Genomic DNA, 21,345 nt, shown 5'->3' with positions numbered 1-21,345 from the left:
CTGTTCATTATTTACAAATATATATAAACCTTGTTTGTACATAATTGTTTACCTGATAGCTCCACCATTAAAATGTGAGCTCTTCTATCATAAAAATGGGAAAAGGATCTACAAGTACAAAAATATTTATAGCAGCTCTTTTTGTGGTGGCTAAGAATTAGAAATTGAGAGGATGCCCATTAACTGGGGAATGATTGAACAAGTTGTGGTATATGAACATAATGCAATGTTATTGTTCTGTAAGAAATGATGAGCAAGCAGACTTCAGAAAAACCTGGAAAGATTCACATGAACTGATGCTGACTGAAGTGAGCAGATCCAGGAGAACGTTGTTCACAGTAACAGCAACATTGTGTGATGACTAACTTTGATAGACTTAGCTCTTCTCAGCAATGCAAGGATCTAAGACAACTCCAAAAGACTCATGATAGAAAATGCTATCCACATCCAGAAAAAGAACTATGAAGTCTGAATGCAGATTGAAGCATACTATTTGCTCTCTCTCTTTTTTTTTATTGTTGTTCTTGTTTCTTCCTTCTTGTCCTTTCTCCCATTGGTTCTAATTCTTTTTTACAACATGAGTAATGTGAAAATAGGTTTGATATGAATGTATATGTAGAGCCTATATCAGATTGTACACCACCTTGAGGAAGAGGGATGGGAGGGAGGGGAGAAAATTTAGAACTCAAAATCTTATGGAAGTGAGTGTTGACAAGTAAAAATAAATAAATAAATTTAGGAAAAAAAGAGTATGAACTCTTCTGTAGCAAACAGGGACTGTCTTTTACTTTTCTTTGTATTCCTAATGTTTAGCACAATGCCTGGAACATAGTAGGTGCTTAATAAATGTTCATTAATTGATTGTTTATTGGCTCTTTGCTTTTCTTCTATTTTTTCTGATTTTAAAAATTATTTTAATTTCATTAAATATTTTTCAATTACATTTTAAAAAATTTAATATTTCATTAAAATTTTTGAGTTCTGAATTCTCACTCCCTTCATCCTCTCCTATGTGTTGAGAAGGCAAATCAGTAAGATAGTAGTTATGTATGTGAAGTCATGCAAAGCACATTTCTGTATTAATCATGTTACAAAAGAAAACAGACAAAAACCAAAATAAAGAAAATGAAAAAAGTATGCTTCAATCAGTTCTTTCTCTGGAGGTGGATAGCATTTTTCATCATAGGTCCTTTGGAATTGTCTTGCTCAGGGTTGGTAAGTCTTTCACAATTGATCATTGTTACAGTATTGTTGTTCTTGTGTACAATGTTCTCCTGATTCTTCTCATGTCATTGCATCAATTCATATACTTTGCTTCTCTTCTTAAAGATTGTCTTTTACTTCTGTATATTTATATTCCTAATCAGATTGTCTTTTTTTTTCCTTTTGGAGAGACTGACTCCCTTTGATTCAAGTTTTTCTAACTCAGTTAATTATTTCTGCAGGCCCTAAATTCTGCTTTTACTATTCTTAATTCTCTCTTGAACTGTTCAGGGACATCCTGCTCTGGTTCAGTGGTGTCTTGCAAATCCACAAGGTCCTCTGCCTGGACAGGTGTTGCCTCAATTTCCTTTGTCCTGTCATATTTATTCAGAGGTGTTTGGACTCATTTGGATGTCTTTGGCTATGTTAATGTTTCTGCTTATGCTCAAAGTTTTTAACTGAGATCTGTGGTACTTTCAGGTTTTTCTTTCCCCCTTCCCTTTTGATGGAAGAGCCCTGGAGGCCTAAAGAAGAAGGTATTAATTTTCACTAGCCTATCTCTGCCCCAGGTGACATCTGAGGGGAAAATAACTTGAAGTAGCTGGATGTTAGTCCAGTTTCTTTAAAATCTTGTGCATCATTCACATGCTAACTCCCTATAGCATTATCATAGTCATTAAATAAAAATAATGATAATAAAATAGCATTTAATGTTTATAAAGAACTTTACAAATATCATCTGCTGTTATCCTCCTAACAACCCTGTTAGATAAATGCTAGTATTATTCTCATTTTACACATTAGGAAACTGAGTCATAGAGAGATTAAAGTTACTTCCCGAGGGTCATACAGTTAGTGGTTAGCAAGTGTCTGAGGCTGGATTTAAATTCCTCTAACTCCAAATGGGGGGAGGAGAGTAAAGAATAGAAGTCTGCTGCTTATTGCCACTGAATTGGGTCGGGTGGGGAAGGCACTGTGAAGGAAAGAACAGGGCATGCTAGGGGAGACTGCAGCAGACACAGGGAAATTGCCAAGTGAATCTCAGAGCACAAGCCCATTTAGGAATATGGGATAAATTGTTTACATATTTAAAGAGGAATAAGAAACAAGTGACTTCTTAGAACTGTCACATCTTTAAGGGTCTTTGAGAAAGGTAAACATGATGAGGGCCTGTGGGTCTCTTTTTTCTGGTTTAATGGTCTTATGGAAAGACAAAAGTGGATGTGATAGAGACTATACTGGGGAAGAAAAGAGGTGAAAGGGGGGAAAGGAACCTCACTGTAACATAATAGAACTAAACTAACATAATAGAGGTACATGAGGAGAAGAGTATATAACCATGGAGCAAGGAATGAAAAAATGGCATCTGATGAAGCTCACTTTTGTCTGAGCCATTTAAAGGAAAATTGAACACCATTACAGCTACACACAAAAAAGTTTCAATATAGAAATACCACTCAAATAGGAGAGGACAGAGAAAAAAGTCTTATCAGGGGAGTGGGGAAGGTATTTAAGTCAACTCTCAGAGAATGGAATATACATTCAGAGGGAATTAAAAGGAAAGAAAGAAAATTAAAAACTTGGAATCGGGGACAAGCAGAGAAGAACAGCAACAGAGAGGAAAGAAGCTGTTTCACTTATTGATCATCAGTGTCAAGCAACCTTCCTTACCCCCTTCTTATTTATAAAGTGGTAGGGGAGGGGAAGATGAAAGGGAAAAGTACAAGAACACAGAATTGATAGAAGTCCACATGTAGTCATTATAACTGAATATGAATGTGACATGTATACAAAAGAGAGCAAAATGGATTAGAAGAGAGAATCTGACATTGTTGTTTACAAGAAACACAGTTGAAACACAAATATTCACCTTGAATTAAAAGGAGGAGTTAGTGCAAAATCTGTTATCCTTGAACTGAACTCAACAGAGCAAGGGTAGCAGTCATGATTTCAGAAAAAAAGAGTGGAAAAACGATAAATAGGGAAATTAAATTATGCTTAAGGCACTGCAGATAATGAATCCATATCAATACTTAATATAGTATATACACATATAGGATAACATTTAAATACTTAAGGGAAAAATTAAATCATATAGGAGGGATGATAGTAAAACTATAATAATGGAGGACCTCAATGTACTACTTTTAGACCTAGGCATATCTAACCAAAAGATAAACAAGAAAGAAGGACCTTAATAGAACTTCAAGAAAATAAAAGTGAACAATCTCTGACAGTTAATGAATGGGAATAGGAAGGAATTTACATACATTTAAGATGTCCATGGAAATTTTACAAAAATTGACCATGTTTTAATGCATAAAGACCTCCTAAAAATGTAGAAAAGCACAAATGCTAAACATCATTAACAGATCACAAAGCAATAAAAATTATATTAAATAAAAGGCTCTTAATGAAATAGTTAAAAAGTAATTGGAGACCTAATAATAATTCTGAGGAAGTGATGTCTCAAAGAACAATTAATAGAAACTTTAAATTTAATCAAACAAATTTAATTAACCAAAATGATAATGGAACAATATACCCAAACTTAAAGGTTACAGCTAATGTTGTTCTTAGGGGAATTTTATATTTTTGTTAATAAAAGAGAAAAAACGAATCAATAAATCAGGCATACAACTAAAAAAAACACTTGAACAAAAACAAAAAATCCTCAAACAACAAAATACAGATTCTGAAAACTACTAACAATGAAGACAAATATTGACAAAAATAGAAATTAAAAAACTGATAAATAGCTAATCCTAGTTTAAAGAAAAAAGAGAAGAAAACCAAACTTCATATCAAAAATTATAAAGGAGAATTCAGAACAGTTGAAGAAAAAATAAGGGAAATCATCAAAAACTATTTTGTCCAATTATATGCTAGTAAAATGATAATTTGGATCAATGGGTGAACTTAGTAGAAGTTGATTTTTTAAATAGCTCAGGAGCCATCTCCTTCTACCCCCCCCAAAAAAAAAATTGAACAAGCCATAAATAAACTCCCAAAGGCCAGGGCCCAGATGGATTTACAAGTGAATTCTATCAAACTTTCTAAGAATCTTTAACAATTTACATATGTTGCTTGCAGTAATAAGGAAAGAAGGCACCCTTACAGCTTCTTTCTCTATGTCCCCAAAGTCTTAGTGTAATTTTAAGCTTACTGGCTCTAGTAGCTATATATTCTTGGTTCAGGGTTTAAATATCAAACAAAGCAGAGGTATCAAACAGACCAGAAAAAAAAAAACTATATATTAATATCCCTAATACACATTGCTACAAAAATTTTAAATAAAATATTGTACCTTAAGACCATGTTGGTTTTATACCCGGAATACAAAGTTAGTTCAACATAAACTATGCCTCAAAAGTTACTAAACTGCATGTCCTTTGACCTAACAATATCACTACTAGGCCTATTTCCCTAAGAGATAAAAAAAAAAAAGACTTTTATGCACAAATATTTATAGAGCTCTTTTTTTTTGATAGCCAAAACTTGAAAACTGAAGAGTTTTGCCAACCTTTTGGGGAATAGCTAAACAAATTGTGGTATATGATTGTAATGGAATATTATGTGCCCATAAGAAATGATGAAATGGACAGTTCCAGTGGAGAATGGGAGGACCTCTCTGTATTGTTGTAGAGTTAAATGAGATCTAGTTGAATAATTCATATAGTAAAATGTATAGAGAAAAATAATTTTGAATAACTTTAGAATTCTAATCAATGCAATGTTGATAGACAAATACAAAAGACTGAACATAAAAAAAGCCACTAACCTTTTCTCAGAGTGGTTATCAACTTAAAATGCAGAGAGTGATATAAATTTTTTTCAAAAATGGCCGTTGTGGAAATTTGTTTTGCTGACCTGTGCATGTTTATGATGAGAGGTGTTTTTTCAGGGGGAGGTATTACTTTATTGTGGGGAGAGGGCATGATTATAAATGCATGTAAAAATAAATTTATTTCAAAAATAATATTGTATTTGAAGCTATCTTCTTTTTTTAGCTTTTAATTGACAAATCTTGTGTGATTCTGACTGGGTCCTTGGTACTTGAATTTTTTCTTGTGGTTTGTAGTATTTTCAGATAAGTTGGAAGCTCTGTATTTGGGCTGTGACATTCCTGAATTTTCATTTTAGGGTTTCTTTTAGAAAAGTGGGAAGTAAATGGATTCTTTCTTTTCATTCATGATTGCTTGAAATATAATATTCAGGCTTTTCTTACGGTGACATCTTTTAGGTAGACCAATTCTTGTTAGATTCTTTTTCTCCTTGATTTTTTTCCTAGGTCAGTTTTTTACAAGTTATCTAGTATTTTTTGGTGTACTTTTATTAGTCTTCTGACTTTGTATTAACATTCTGTTGTCTCATGGAGTTATTAACTTCTGTTTGTTCGTTCTGATTTTTGGAGAGTCTGTTACTTGGGTCAAATTTTGTATCTTATACTAAGCTATGAATTCTCCTTCCAAGTGCTCTCATTTCTTTTCCAGTTTTTTACTCAAGATTTCTTTCATTTATGGTTTTTAAATATTTCCTTTATTTCTTTCAGGAATCCTAGTTGATCTTATGACCAGATTATGTTTTTCTTTGAGGCTTTGCTTGTAGGTATTCTTGAGATATTCTCTTCTGTATTTGTCTTGTGCATCCTTGGCTCCATAACAGTTCTTTATCATGGATGTCTTTTTTTTTCGTCTTTATTTCCTGAATTGGGACTTTGTGTTTGAGCCATGCTCTGTGAGCTTCTGGAGTGGTTGCCAGTGCCATGTTTGGTCCTGATCTTCTTCCCTTGGATCTTGCTTCTGTTTTCTCCATGAATCAAATGCTGTGTTACAGGGTGACTCCAGCCGGAGACCTACAAACTTTCGGTTCACCTTTAGTTGTCATATCTAGGAGGAAGTCTAATCACTGTCTTTCTGGCCTGAGCTTTATAAGCTCCAGACTCTGGTTTGGGACTGGGCAACACAATTGTATATTTGCTTTCCGGTTGGAACTCCAGGGTACTGTTGTTGGTCCCAGCTACTGTTAGCTAATGGAATCTATGTTGGTTCAAAGGAACATTAATGTATGTTCACCTTTGGTCCAGGTAACTAATCTGCAGGTCCCTGACCAAGTCTGTGAGTTGAATCCACAGTCCTCAGATGGATAAGTGAATTGCCACTCACTTCCATTCTTATTGCTTTCCCATTAGCTTCAAGCTAGGTCTCTCAGGGACCACTCAGTTCATGCTGGATTCTGATTCAGGTTAGAGGTCAGACTGACATATCTGCTGGCTGCCTTCTATCCTTGCTTCTTATCCTGGTACAGATGCAGGATGGATATGGCCTTATTGGCCGCAGTCCATTCACCATGCCAGAATCCACTGCATGAGACTTCTTTTTCCCCCTGAAGCAGCCTTTCTATGAGCACTCTTAAGTTGTGTGTACATAGTACCAAAGTTTGCATAGGGTTCCATAGTGTGACCCTTCTTCCAGACTCCAATGCCTTCTGGCCATCTTTTTGTGTAGTTTCAACTGTATAAAGGAGCTTATTTCTATTTCTCTTTGATTTTCTTTGTCTGCTTTATCTGGAATCCTGTTCAGATATTCACTTGGGTATGTACAAGAGATCTGAGCTCCTTAATATCTTTTCATGTCTTGTTAACTGGAAGTACGTATGAATATATACAGAATAATTATAAATAAATGCAATTTGAAGCTTTACTTTACAGTCGGCAGATTGGAAATGATGACTCAACAAAACTGAAAACAGTCAATGTTGAAGGAGATATATATTCATATGTACACTGAAAATATTATTGGAGGAACTGTGAGTTGATCCAGCAGTTATAGAGGACAGTTTGGAATTATTCAAGAAAAGTGATTAAATGCTCATCTAGTTTGACCCAGAGATTCCACTTTGAGACATATATCCTGAGGAAGTCAAGAGACAAAAATAATGGTCCAGTTTATGAAGTGTCCCAAAAGTTTCAGCGCAGTTTAAAGCTATTATAGTTTTAAAGCTACTAAAACTTTTAGTTTTAAGCTAAAACTTTAAAAGTTTTAATAGCTTAAAACTGTACTAAGACTTTTGTGAATGCTCTGTATAACAAAATATTCAGATTATCACTTTTTGAAGTAGTAGAGATCTAGAAACAAAATTGATACCTATAGATTAAGGGTTATCTGAAAAAACTAAGGTATATGAATGTAATAGAATATTATTTTATAGTAAATGTAGAATATAAGGTATTCCGAAAAGCCTGGAAAGAGTTGTATGAACTGATGCAGAGTAAAATAAACAGAAGTTAAAAAAAATCCAATACAGTGACTACAATAACATAAATGAAAAGATCCCTAGAAAGAAAATGATGGTCCCAGCGATCAAATAATGAAACATCTGTCTCCTTATGGTAGATTAATGAGCAGCTATCAGCACAGAATGTTTTCTATGTTGTTAGATGCAGTCATTGCTGTATTTAGCGATGAATAATGAGGGACATGTTTTAGGATTTTTTCATTGTTCTGGGTGATTCAGGACCTGTGATTTCATTGATATGTAAAGGGAGTTCACATTGTAAAAACTCCCTCTCCCTATACAGTTATAGCTAGGCTTCTCAATTTACAGTGCTGGAGGATAGCTCAATATAATCAAAGGTTAAGCATTTTGTTCTTGGGACATAATATGGGTCAGAAATGGTTCACTGATTCTAAGGTTGCCCTCTATTATCCTCTATGTCTGTTTTCTATTATACTTTAGTTTGGTTGAAAGCTTTCATTTTTATCATCCTGATATAGTCATTTTCAGTTTTCCCTTATAAATGTCAGTGTGTTCCTCTTGACCTACATCCTAATACCTCTATTCAATATTTTATAATATTCATGTGTTCACATTGTAACTATATATAAATTTATTTTTTTCTCTGTAAAATTCTCCCAATATGGACTGGGGATTTACTAACAGTCCAATATGTCAGAAAAGACAGATGGAAAACTATTGAGCAGGTTCAGTAAGTAGTTTGTTGAATGAGAGACTTAGAATTTCACATAGATTGTCAGGATTAAGTTATATAGTTTGAGAGAATTAAGATCATAGATTAGCTTATTTGTGTTTTTCTTAAATTTAGTAACCTATTGTTTGGGTTAAACCAATTCTTTGTAATATATGAGTTAAACCAATTATTTGCCATATATAAATAATGCTTAATGTTGTTCAGGCTTTTCTTTTTTTTTTTGCTTTACTCTGTAGAATGGTATCTTGTTTTATTTTGCCATTTCAAAATATTTTATTATTTTGCAAATTCAAATAGAATAATATGTTCATGGAAAATGTATTGAGGATCTGTGAGAAGACTAGATACCATTGTTGCACTCACCAATCCTTCAGTAAGCAAGTAGAATTTCATTTGTTTTTGTTTAAACTGTTTGAAATGTGTCACTTTTTTTTGTTTTCTCTGTAGCCGCTTATGAATAAAATGATTGCATTCCAATTTATCCAATAAAATTTCTTGATGTCTACATGACACTAGGATTTTCTTGGCATTAATTCACATGACAATTATGAATTGTTATGAAGTATACAAAAAATTTTTCCTTGTATCAAGTATTTTAGTTGAATGCCTACCTATTTGTTTTTAATGCCTTCTTTTTTAATTGAGTTTCTCAAAAAATCTTTTGGTTTATTTTACCAATATTAATCTAGTAGCTTGTTTCATTTCCTCTGGACACAATCCATTTAAAAAAGCATACTTGCTACTGGATACTACTTATTTGAATTCTATTATATGTCTGTTCACAGTGTTTTTTGAGTAGGGACTACAGCTAAAAATATCTGAATGTGTTTTTCTTTGCCTCTCCCTGCAGGATGACGTAGCCTTGCCAGAGAGTTAGAAGCTGAGCAGAAAATGAGCTTAACATCCTGGTTTTTGGTGAGCAGTGGAGGCACCCGCCACAGGCTGCCACGAGAAATGATTTTTGTTGGAAGAGATGACTGTGAGCTTATGTTGCAGGTAATTGCATCAGCCTTCATTCCATATGGGTCTACTTAAAGATTTGAATTTTTACACAAGGTTGTTCTATTGAACTCTTTTGAGAGTTATAATGCTTTGAAGAAGTTACTTTAACTTTTTACATATATAGGGTATCCCAAAATCTTAGTGCTGTTTTAAGCTTAAAAGTTTAAATTGCACTAAAACTTTTGGAACAACCCATATGTGTATATAAGAATGTACATGCACATATTCAAATATACATATATATACACACAGGTTTTTTAACTTTTAGCTATTCAATTTTAGGTAAATTCCTTTTAGTTCTACTCATCATTATATTAAAGAAGCACTTGGTTCTGGTGCTGTTGAGGAAAGTGAGTATTGAATAAGAAAGAATAGTTTTGTTTTGTTTTGTTTTGTTTTTAGTAAAATAGTAAAAGAAACTAAATTGGATTTTTAAGAGTAGGAAGCATCATTTTGGAACAAGGTGACAGTTCAAAGTAGCATTTTGAAATTAAGAGAGCACTAAGTGAAAAAAACTGAAGTAAAAAAAGTTCTTATCTTTTCTCTTTTGCTAGCTCATTTTGTTTCTAGGTGTGCAGGTAAAAGAGCATTTTTAAAAACTATGTATGGTGGTTTAACCATACATTTAGTATGTATGTTTATATATAGTATATTATGTTTATATATAGTATGTATGTTTGTATTATACTATATTATACTATATACACTATATTATATATACTGCATATACTATATTATATATACTATATATACTATATTATACTATATATATTATATATATTATACACTATATTATACTATATATATTATATATATTATACACTATATTATACTATATTATACACTGTATTATAGTGGTTTAACCATACATTTTAGCATTTAGTGCTTTTCATCATGGTGCTTCCGAATAGGTTGATGAAAAAAAACTTTAAAGTGCTCTGAATATAATCACAGGTTAAGATTACTTATGTTAGGTTTTTTACATGTGAAGGCATAATCTTTGAAGTATCTTTGAGCATAACTGTGAATAAGATGTTTAGCCACAAATGAATTGCAAATCTACATTTTCAATTGGTTCTCAATTTCATTGTATGTTAAATTATAATGAATCACAGAATATGAGAGATGAAAGATCTTGGAGCTTAACTAGTCAGTCTTAAGGCATGAATAGGAATCCCTACTGCAACATTCCTGAAAAGTCATAACCAAGCCTTCCCTTGAAGACACTGGGGATAGGTAATCTTCTACTTTCCAGGAGCTCCCGTTTTGCTAAGCTCTATACTACTAGATAGCTCAGCTGTTGGGAATTTTTTTGGTATAGTTGAAGGAGCAGTGGTTTTTTAGTTAGAAGATCCAGGTTCAGAATCTAGCTCTGCTTTTTATTGGGTGATTTTAGGTAAATAATTTTACTTCTTTAGGCCTCAGTTTCATCATCTGTAAAAATAAGGGGTTCAGATTAAATGATCTTGAGAGCAGCATGGTTAAAATGCAAAGAGTGCTGGATTTCAATTAAGATGACCTGGGTTCAGATTCTGCTTCTGCTACTTACTTGGACACATCATTTAACCTCTCTTTGGGCCTCAGTTTTTTCATCTGGAAAATGAAGGGGCTGTATTGGAGTTTGAGCTTGAAATCTATTATTCGGTGATCTTTTAATTCAGAATTTCTTAAAACCTGGGATCTGTGAACTTGTTTGCTTGATAATTTGATAGCTGTAATTCACAATAATTGGTTTTGTAATGATTTTATGTATTTAAAAGCATTATTCAGAAAAGGGTGCCATGTGCTTCACCACATTGCCAAAGAGGTCCATGACACAAAAAATGTTAACCCTGATTCAGACACTACCCAGCTGTAGTTTGTAGAATATAGCATTCAGCAGTAAGCATCATACTCCAGTTATGGAGAGAGGAGAACAGTAGAACTATCACCTCCGAAGTCCCAGCTTCTGTGCTTTACTTAATGTAACCTCAGAACTGACATTGGTTCTTCTGGTGGCCATATCTTACTGTTGATACATGTTGAGCTTGGAATCCACTAAAACCTCTAGATCCTTCTCAGAGCAACTGCTTTTTTTTTCTTTCATCTCATAAAGTCAACTTTTTTTTTTAGCCCAAATGTAAGATTAGATTTTTCTCCTTCTTGTTGCCTGTCAAAATCTTTTTGTATCCTGACCCAATCATCTACTGTTTTGACTATTCTTTCCTTTTTTTTTTTGTCATCTGCAAATTTTAATAAGCCTTCTATCCATCCTTTTGTCCAAGTCATTAGTAAAATCATTAAGCAGTTCAGGGCAAACACCAATCCTGAGGGCATTTATTTGGAGAATCCTCCTAAGTTGACATTGAACCATTATTAACTGCTCTTTAGTACTCTTCATAGTTGAAAAGGACCTCAGAAGTGGTCATCCAGTCCAATTTATGCCCAAATGAAGAGAAGGACTGATGTGCTGGAAAGAGCCCTGGAATATGGAATTAGGGGAACTGCGTTTGAATCATGCATCTGCTACTACTAACTATATAACTCTGGGCAACTCATTTAACCTCTTCAGACCTCACATTCATTATTTATAAAATGAAGAGTTTGAATGTTAAGGTTTCTTCCAGCTGTATATCATGTAGAGAAAGCACTGCGCCTAGAGTCAGGAAGACCTGACTTCAAATATGACCTCAGACACTTATCCACTTAACTTCTTTCTGCATCACTTTCCTCAATTGTAAAATGGGGATAATAACAGCATCTACTTCCCAAATGAGATAATACTTAAAAAAAGCTATGCAAACTTTAAAGCATTACATAAATATTATTATTGTTTTTTGTTGTCATTATTAAGAAGAAGAAGAATCCCTTCTAAAACGTATTTGATAAGTGGTCATCTAGTCCACTGATAGAAAATTCACTGTGCATTGAACTCCAACTTTTGGACAGCTGCAGTTTGGAAAATTTTACGTCGAATCTATATTTTCCTTTCTTGCATTTTTGCTGGTTTTATCCTTGGATCCAAAGAGATTAATTAATTAATTAATCCCATTGTCCCATAAGTCCTTCAAGTACTTAAACACAACCATCACTTCTCCCTGACCCCTCCAAGTATTTTCTTTAATTGGTTAAACATTTTGGCTTTCATCAGTTGATCCTTGTCTGGCATGATCTTAGTCTCCCTATCATCTTGGTTTCGTTTCATAAATACACTGTATTCAAATATGGTCTAACCAGGGTTGAGTACAGTGGTACTATCATGTTTCTTAGTCCCTCTTAATGAACCTTAAGATTATGTTATGAAGGGAGAGTTTGAAGGAATAGGAGATTATGGTGAGAGAGAGGAATTTCTTATTTCATTGTTTTCTCAGTAGAATAATTTCAAATGGTGATTAAATATAAGTTGTGACTGCAATGATCAGTTGATAAAATAGGATATAGTTGTAAAGGCTTTACCATGTACTAGATGCTGCAGTAGGATATGGAAGTTTAAAAACCAGTTTCTTTTCTCAAGGGAGGTAGCTTTGTGCCATGGGGAAGGCATTTGATTTGGAATCAGGTAAGATAGATTTAGGTCCCAGCTCAGTCACTTATTATTTGTGTTACCTTAGGCAGTCACTTAATCTAGATCAAAAGTTCTTAAACATTTTTTGGTGTTATGGACCCTTTGGCAATGTGGTGAAGCCTGTGGGCCCCTTCTTAGGATACTTTTAGAAAATATTCATAATTAAAGAAAATACTCAATTTCATTTAGAAGTTAGTGAAAATAAAGATGTAATTTTTCTCCCCATCCAAGTTCACAGACCTCCTTAAATAATCTATCCATGGACTCCTGAGTTAAGGACCTCTGCTCTAGATTATTCTTAAGCTACCTCCTTCCTCTAAATCTATGATCCTAAATAGCTTACATTCTACTGAGGAATACAACTGATTATTTATAAGGAGGTAAGAGAGAAAAAATTTGAAGACAATTCCTAGGTAATGAATCTCGTTGATTGATGGAAAATTAGTAGGAGATGTGGAATTATAGTAGAAGATTTCAGGGGATCTGTGAATTTTTAAAAAAATATTTCAGTAACTCTATTTCAATAAAATTGGGTTTCCTTTGTAATATTTTCTTACTTTATTTTATGCATTTAAAACATTACTCTGAGAAGTGTTCCGTAGGCTTCACTAAACTACCAAAGGAACCCATAACACAAAATAAAGATCAAGAATACCTTTTTTAAGGCTTTTACAATGGAGGGGAAATGGGGGAATGTAAGAGGGAATGAGTGAATCTTATTCTTATCAGGTTTGGTTTAAGGAGGGAATAACATGCACACTCAATTAGGTAAGGAAATCTATCTTACCCTGCAGGAAAATGGGGGGGGGGGAAGGGGACAAGAGAGCAGGAGGATGATAGAGGGGAGGGCAGATTGGGGGAGGGGGTAATCAGAAGCAAACACTTCTAAGAAGGGACGGGATCAAAAAAGAGAATTGAATAAATGGGGGGTGGGGTAGGATTAAGGGAAATACAGTTAATTTTTCACATGACTACTATGGAGGTGTTTTGCATGACATATATAACCTGTATCGAGTTGCTTGCCTTCTCCGTGAGGGTGGGTGGGGAGGGAGGAAGGGAGAAAATTTGGAACCCAAAGTTTTAAAAAACGTTAAAAAAATGTTTTCACATGCAACTGGGAAATAAGATATACAGGAAATGGGGTATAGAAATCTATGCTGCCCTACAGGAAAATTGAAGGGGAAGGGGATAAGAGAAGGGGAAGAGAAATAGAAGGGAGAGCAGATTAGGGTAAGGAGTATTCATAATGCATGCCATCTTGGGGTGAGGGGAGGTATGAGATGGGAAGAAAATTTGGAACTCAAAATCTTGTGGAAGTAAATGTTGAAAACTAAAAATAAATAAATTAATAAAAAAAAGAATACCCTTTTTAAAGGCAGTCATAGTGAGTCCTGTTTTGGATTTACTGGTTTTGAGATATCTGGGAAATACAGCTGGAAATGTCCAGCAAAGAGTTCGAGATATGGGCCAGGAGGTCAAGAAAGATAAAGCCTAGTACTAGACATATTGATTTGTGAATGATTTGTATATATATGATCATTGAATGAGAACCTGTGAGGTCTCAAAAAGAGAAAGTATAAAAAGTACACAGGAAGGCCCAGGAAAGAGTTCTTCCTTATACCTGTTCAGAGTAGGCAAGACATGGATGATAATCCAGCAAAAGAGACTGAGAAGAGTTGGTTAGACAAATAGGAGAACGAATATGAGTTGAGTTAGTGTCATAATTAAATATTTAATTTAGGAAGAAATAGGTAAATTAGAAGATACATATTTACATTTCAAATGAATTATTGGTGTTACTAAAGTTTTCACTACAGCATTCTTATAAATCAGCTCCTGTGTTGCATTTACATCTATAGTGTATTCTTGAATCTGCCCTCACTTTTTAAGATTTTAATTGAAATCTAAATGAGTACTGAAACTTACTTTCTTCATTTTCTTTTTTTTCCAACCCTTTTGCAAAAACCTAGACCAATTGACCCTACTACTGATTTCTTAACTTCCTCGGTCAGCCATTTTGGGTCCTATGAGGTCCCTAGTTGGAGAGGCCATCTGTGTTGTCCTTGCCATGTGATTTACTTCATGTATTTTTGCATTTTAAACTGCCTCCATAACATGTCACCTGTGACTTTTAGATTTCTTATTTTTCATACCATCCCACAGAGAAGTTTCACGTCTCATTCTTTCTATTGTACTCTGGATGTATTTATAATAGAATCCAGTTTTTCAAAATCTATTATATGCTGTGTTTAACTCTTTAGGAACATATTTATTAAAAAAGATTATTTGTTCCTTAAAATGAAGTATATAGTAATTGAAGAGAATATGCCACTGTTACTTATTTTCTCAGCTTTTTACTTTTGAGGGTCATGTTTTCCTCTCTAATAGAGATACCTCTGATCAACAGCAAGAGTAATCCTAAAGTTCTCCTAAAGTGATTTAATCTCTTTGAACCTCAGTTTTCTTATGTGTAAAATGAAGGTTTGGACTAGATCAGAATCAGCAATTGAAGTTTAACCAATTCCCAGGGATCTTTCTAAGTAATTACCTGAAGTTCTTTAGAAGGAATAAAAGAAAGCTTCTGTACTTGTGCATTGACTCATCTAAATTAATAATCCCCACTTTTAGAATTGAGTGTACTTGTGCATTGACTCATCTAAATTAATAATCCCCACTTTTAGAATTGAGTTAATCTTAGAACTATTCACCTTCAACTATCCAAAGCATGGAATCCCTCTGGACCCTGTTTGAACCATCCCTACTCAGTGGTTGTCCCCCTCATCCTGTCTTAAGGAATTGCTACTGCCATGTTTCCAAATTCCTCTTATCTTGGCTTCTTCCATTCTGTCATCATAGCATATCCGTCCAAGGCTATATTTTACTAACCTTCTAAGGTGGCCGCTAAGATGACAAATTCACTGACTAATGTGATAACCAGAGAAGGCTACAGGAACTCCTCAAGGTCATCACTCTAGTTGCTAGACCATACTTGTACATTATATTAAATGATTTTTGGGGGCAGTTATTTGGTCTTTTTGTAGTGTTATAAATTTATGGGTTTTTTTATTTTTTTTTTTTTGCAAGGAAGGTAGAAAGGAAGATTTGTGATTACCTTCTATTTATATTCTATATTTATCTTGTGTATATAGATAGTTTTCTCCCCTAATAGAATATGAAATTCTTGGGGGCAGGAACTGTGATTTTGCCTTTGTTTATATTCTAGGTATTTAGCACAATAACTGGCACATAGTAAGCTCTTACAAAGGCTTATTGTTTGAGTTCAAAGCTGGGAATTCCAGATGACAGAACTCCTGCCAGCTCAGATCACTTGTATAGTACAGGTGAAGTTGTAAAAATCTTTCTTGCCTAATATAATAGGTAAAGTGATTATATTCTATAACAGAGCATATATATCTAGAATTTCAATTTGAAATTTTGAAAAAGCATTTTTCCCAAAAACATCATTAACAGACAGTGGTTAGATTCTATAATATTGTACTTTGAGTACATGAAGGAATAAATAAATTAGGTTTTGTGGCCTAGTTCAGATATTTACTATTTCTCGTTCTACTGTGGTCAGTTCTGTGTGTTACACTGTATATTAATTTGAAATCTGCCTTCATATAAGTTCTATCCATTCATACTCATTCTGCTTTTTGGAAAGAGTAAGTCCTCTTACAAATAAAAACCTTTTAGATATTTGAAAATAATAATCAAACCTTCAGAAGTCTTCCATTTCTACACTAAACCTCAGTTTACAGGTTCCTAACCCTTCTCTTCACTTTCCTCAGGACACAGTATCCCTTTGTTAGTGATCCTTTTAAATTGTGCCTCAAATTAAACACAATCTTCCCAAGATTGTATAGTTAAAATTTCAGCCTAAGGGCAAGACTTATATTTGTCTCGGTTACATTTCATCTTTTTTTTCAGTTCCCTTTCTTTTGTTATTCTCCCTTCTTGGTTTGAAACCAAGGAATGTTTCACCTGACAGAATGAAAGTCTTCTCAGTGTTCTCAAGCCTTGGTGAATTTTCAGTATTAGGGTTACTGTAAATTATTCATCTCTTCCTTTTCTCTGTATACTGGTTAAGAACTCACAAGTGAATCACAACTAAACATTTTGAATTTTCTTTATACCATACATAGTATTCTTGTGGTTGCCAGTAGCTTTTTCGAGAATCACTACTTTACAAAGTACGTTAATTCTTTTTTTTTTCCTTATGGTGAGGCAATCGGGGTTGAGTGACTTGCGTAGGGTCACACAGCTAGTATCAAGTATCTGAGGCTTGATTTGAACTGAGGTCCTCCTGATTCTAAGGCCAGAGCTCTATCCACCTCGCCACCTACCTGCCCCAAAGTACATTAATTCTTTCAGGTGATGATACTATTTGCTACTCTGCAGATATTGATTAAATGATATCCTAATGGTAATTTTCCAGCTTACCCCTATAAGATAATTTCCTAGATTGTTTAAGTCAAACATAATTGGTGCGCATATGATTTTATATTTGTACTTTTCTTCGTTTCATCTGTTGTGGCCAAAAGAATTCATATATCTATATATATCTATATATATATATGTATTCGATATCTATTTATCTATCTGTCTACCCATCTCCATATATATATATATATGTATATATCTCCATTCTACTAGTGATAAGCTATTTCTTTGTATGCTTAGCTAAGCTGGTCCACAGAAAGTAGAAAGAGTCCATTCCCAACACTATTTGAAGCTTCTCCAAAATGATAGAATCTACAGAGATTGTCCTCTCCTGGCATTGCCTTGAAGGACCCCAGCTCACCTGCACACCACTGTGATTTCAAATTATCTTCTCTTTTTAAGAATTATTGTGGAGTAAATATAATAGTTAAGCCTCGGAGTCTAATAAGCAACCTTTTATGTGCAAGGTGAGAGGTGTTTGGTGTGGTGAATAGAAAGCTAACTTCACAGGAAGGCCTTTTTGGGCCACTAGGTAAGGCACTTAATCTTTGAGAAACCCAGTCAACACCCTTAATGCTGCAAAACATTTACTATGCTACATTGATAGAATTTCTTATCCAGGAGCTCCCTATGTCAATGAAATTACAGCTCTGGATAAATGTAGACCAGCCCAAAAGAAGGGCGCCTACCCTCAAGGCACTGACTTTTAACCTTGAGGAAGGGAAGACACCCTTTAAGAAATCCAGTATAAACAGGATTATTTTAGGAGGCAGCCAGCACTAATTAAGAGGATCAGAGAAAGTTTCTTGGTGAGATCTGGTTCTTCGGAGCCTCTAAGGTAGCATATAATAAGGAAATGCCTTCTAGCCATGAGGAAAGCTTGGGCAAAGCCAGGAGGGCAGCACATGGTTAAATTCAGAAACACCCAAGTAGGCCACCTTGCCTGGGATAGTGGAATCTATGAAGGGGAGTTAATATGTATTAAATTTGGAAAAAGTCTGAAGCCAGATTGTGAAAGGCCTGTAAATGTCAAACTAGATAGTTTGTGTCTTTCCTAGATGCAGTAGGAATACATTAAAGTTCTATGAGCAGGGGAGTAGCATAGCTAGACTTTTAAAAAAATATGTATTTTTGAATGAATAGAAATCAATAATACTTTTCTTTTTTAATGAAATTGAGTAGTGACAAGTACTCACCATTCCTTTATTTGCTCTGTTCTGGAAGTGCCTAATACAAAAAGTATCTTTTCCTATGTATTGTAACAATAAAAAAAAAAAGACTATATTATATGAGGTTCCACAACAGGAGTTCTCAACATCAGTTAAATCATACATCTATACCTTACTTCCCCTCCAGAAAAATTATGTGAACTTGCATGATTCTGTAGGAGTTAACTAATTTGGCTTGGTTACTTAGACTCCACCCCCAAAATCTTCTTGGCCTTTTCCTGATAGCAGCAGGCTGCTTTTAGCTCTACATTAGATACCAGTGTATGCTCTGAAAAGATCCATAATTAGATTGGTATGTTGGTCATCTGGTAGTCTAAACTGATGCTGAATATTAGGATAGTTCTACTTAGGAGTGAAGGATCGGTCTTGTATAAGCAAGTAAGAGAAAATTATGTATCGATAGTATTTTCAGTTTGTTTTTTCCTGGTAGTCTTTTGTCATTTACTCCTTTATATAGTATTGTATCTTAGTTGATCTATTTTTCAGAGTCATTTTTTGCTGTCATTTCTCTAAATGGATTACTTTGGCTTTTAGTTTCACAGTGATTGTAAAGAATTTTGCAAATATGTAAATGCTGAATTACATGTGGGTTTATGGAATAAGATTTGATGGATTTTAGTTATTTGTGGATTTTTTAAAAAAATATTAACCTTCTTATAGATTATCTGTACTTTAATGTGATGAAGGTTGTCAGAATGAAATGTGATTAATGTGGCTACATTCCTGTTATTATCTAAGAGATAATTTTCTTGAAGTTTTGCCAAACTGACTTGTATTTGTGGTTGAATTGTCCTATTTGTAATGTGTTTATAAAGCCAGTTGGTAGCTACATCTAACTCTGTGTATATTAATAAATCTTCTTAGTACAACTAAATGGCATTTTTTTACCCATACGGATTTTAACTTAAATTTATCTCCTCTGCTTGTTTTTCATCGCGTCTCTCAGCCTTAATCTGGCATGTACACCATTGCGGCAGAGAGACATGTGATCATGTGATCTCTGTGCTCATATGATAGTCTGATTATAGAATTTTACTGTTATTTAATAAACCCAATGATTAAACTTATCTGAATTTTTATTTTCTTCTTCCAAAACAAGCATTGTCTTGTTTAATGTGGAATATGTTGTAATTGGACGGCAACAGTATATAAAGATTAGAAAGAGAATGACTAAGTGAAGATTTATGGATTTGATTTCCACATTTGCAACTTGTTAGGTGACCTTGGACACATGAGTTAGCTTCATTGTGCCTGTTTACTTCTTTATAGAAAAAGGTTAATAACACTATACTTCATAGGACACGTCATACATAAATTAATCTTTTGAAGCCTTTTGAGAGCCTCAAATGACAAGTATTCTGTGACTGAAGAGTATAATTGCTAAGTGAGAATCATTTTAGAATTTCTGTGGTTTTTAAATTATACTCTTAATATGAAAATGATATTTCATGAGACCTACCTATGACTAAAGGCACAGTGGATAGAGTGTGCCAGGCTTGGAGTCAGGAAGACTCATCTTTCTGGGTTCAAATTTGGCCTCAGACTGTGCCACCCAGGGCCAGTCACTTAACCTAGTTTACTTCAGTTTCCTCATCTGTAAAATGAGCTGTGAATGGAAATGGCAATCTACTTCCAGTATCTCTGCCAAGAAAACCCCGAAAGGGGTCATAAAGAGTCATACAGGACTGAAACAACTGAAAATCAACATAGATTAAACTTAGAGTTTTTCATATTGATAGAGTTCAAAGGTTGGATTAGTGGCCTCATAACTCTCTTCCAACAGTAAGATTTTGTGATTCTATGAAAGTTAACCATTTGATTCTGTGTGGTAGATTCTTATTTACTTCCTGTATAAATTTAGTAGAATTGTATTATAAAAATCGTATCATTATTTATTTATTTATTTAGTAGAATTGTATTATAAAAATCATATCATTATTTATTTAGTAGAATTGTATTATAAAAAGCAAAATGTGTCCAAATTATTCAGATTTTCTTTTTCTCATTTTAAAATTAGAATGAGGTAGTCCTAATGATTTTTTTAGTTCTATTTCCTAATGTAAATTACCAGCATCCTAATACTATGCTAATTTGAAAACAAGTATAATTAACTCTTTTTGCATATATAGAGTTGAGAATATAATATTTTAATTAATTATTTCAATTTGGCAACATATCTATAGGGAATACAGTAATTGGTTGCTGGGGGGGAGTAGGGTAGATGCCACTGGCCCTTACAATTCCACCTATCCCTTTTCAATCTTATTACTAAAGTAATCTGCGTGGACCCAATCTAGACCAGTCTCCAGAGTTGATTTACTCAGGAATCTAGGCTAGCATCTAGATGTTTGCTAGTAGTTAAAAAGAATTTTCTGGCCTGTACTCAAATAACAATTCAAACTGAAAATCTTTTTGAACAACAGAGTAGTTCAATTCACAAGTGAGCTTTACATGCCTAGAGACTTCTTTAGCTAGTTAGCTAGGTTGGCCTGACTGGTGTGTATAATCACAAAATAGTGGGAAAAGACCTGAGGCTATAAACTAAAAGTGCTCACAGTCGTGATGCAGTGAAGACTTCAGTGGAGTGTAGCTCAGAAAGATGTCAGAATGAGTAGTAGCCTCAACTCAATGAAGAAGACAGCTCACAGCCTAATGTTGTTACCGGAAGATTTCAGTGGCTCATGGGATGTAACTTTCTTGATACATTCTGCAGTGTTACTTAGTGAAATGTTTTCCTTTGTAAAGTGTCCATTATTTGCCTGGAAACATAAACATATCACTGTAAACCCATATGTTATGAGTCTGAGTAAATGTCAAACTACAGTTAATCAAAAAGTATTTATTTAGCACTTAATATGTGCCAGTCACTGTGTCAAACTCTGGGAATACGATTTCCTGGAGGTTAGCTCTTGAGTTCAGTCTTAAAAGAAGCT

The 21,345-nt window shown here is 34.0% G+C and overlaps 1 protein-coding gene across 7 annotated transcripts in view; it reads left to right on the top strand.

The window, feature by feature from the left end:
• Positions 1-21,345, top strand: part of LOC114049922 (centrosomal protein of 170 kDa-like) — a 172,249-nt gene that overhangs the window by 27,404 nt on the left and 123,500 nt on the right. For all 7 annotated transcript variants that reach the window (XM_027871388.1, XM_027871383.1, XM_027871386.1 and 4 more), the window contains exon 2: positions 9,045-9,190. In XM_027871388.1, coding sequence (XP_027727189.1) covers positions 9,086-9,190 — 105 coding nt within the window. In that variant the 5' untranslated portion in view covers positions 9,045-9,085. The remainder of the gene's footprint in view (positions 1-9,044; positions 9,191-21,345) is intronic.

The sequence above is a fragment of the Vombatus ursinus genome, unplaced genomic scaffold, assembly GCF_900497805.2.
Source record: "Vombatus ursinus unplaced genomic scaffold, bare-nosed wombat genome assembly UNPS02014798.1, whole genome shotgun sequence".
NCBI classification, from domain to species: domain Eukaryota; kingdom Metazoa; phylum Chordata; class Mammalia; order Diprotodontia; family Vombatidae; genus Vombatus; species Vombatus ursinus.
This window is presented reverse-complemented; position numbering and strand designations above follow the sequence as displayed.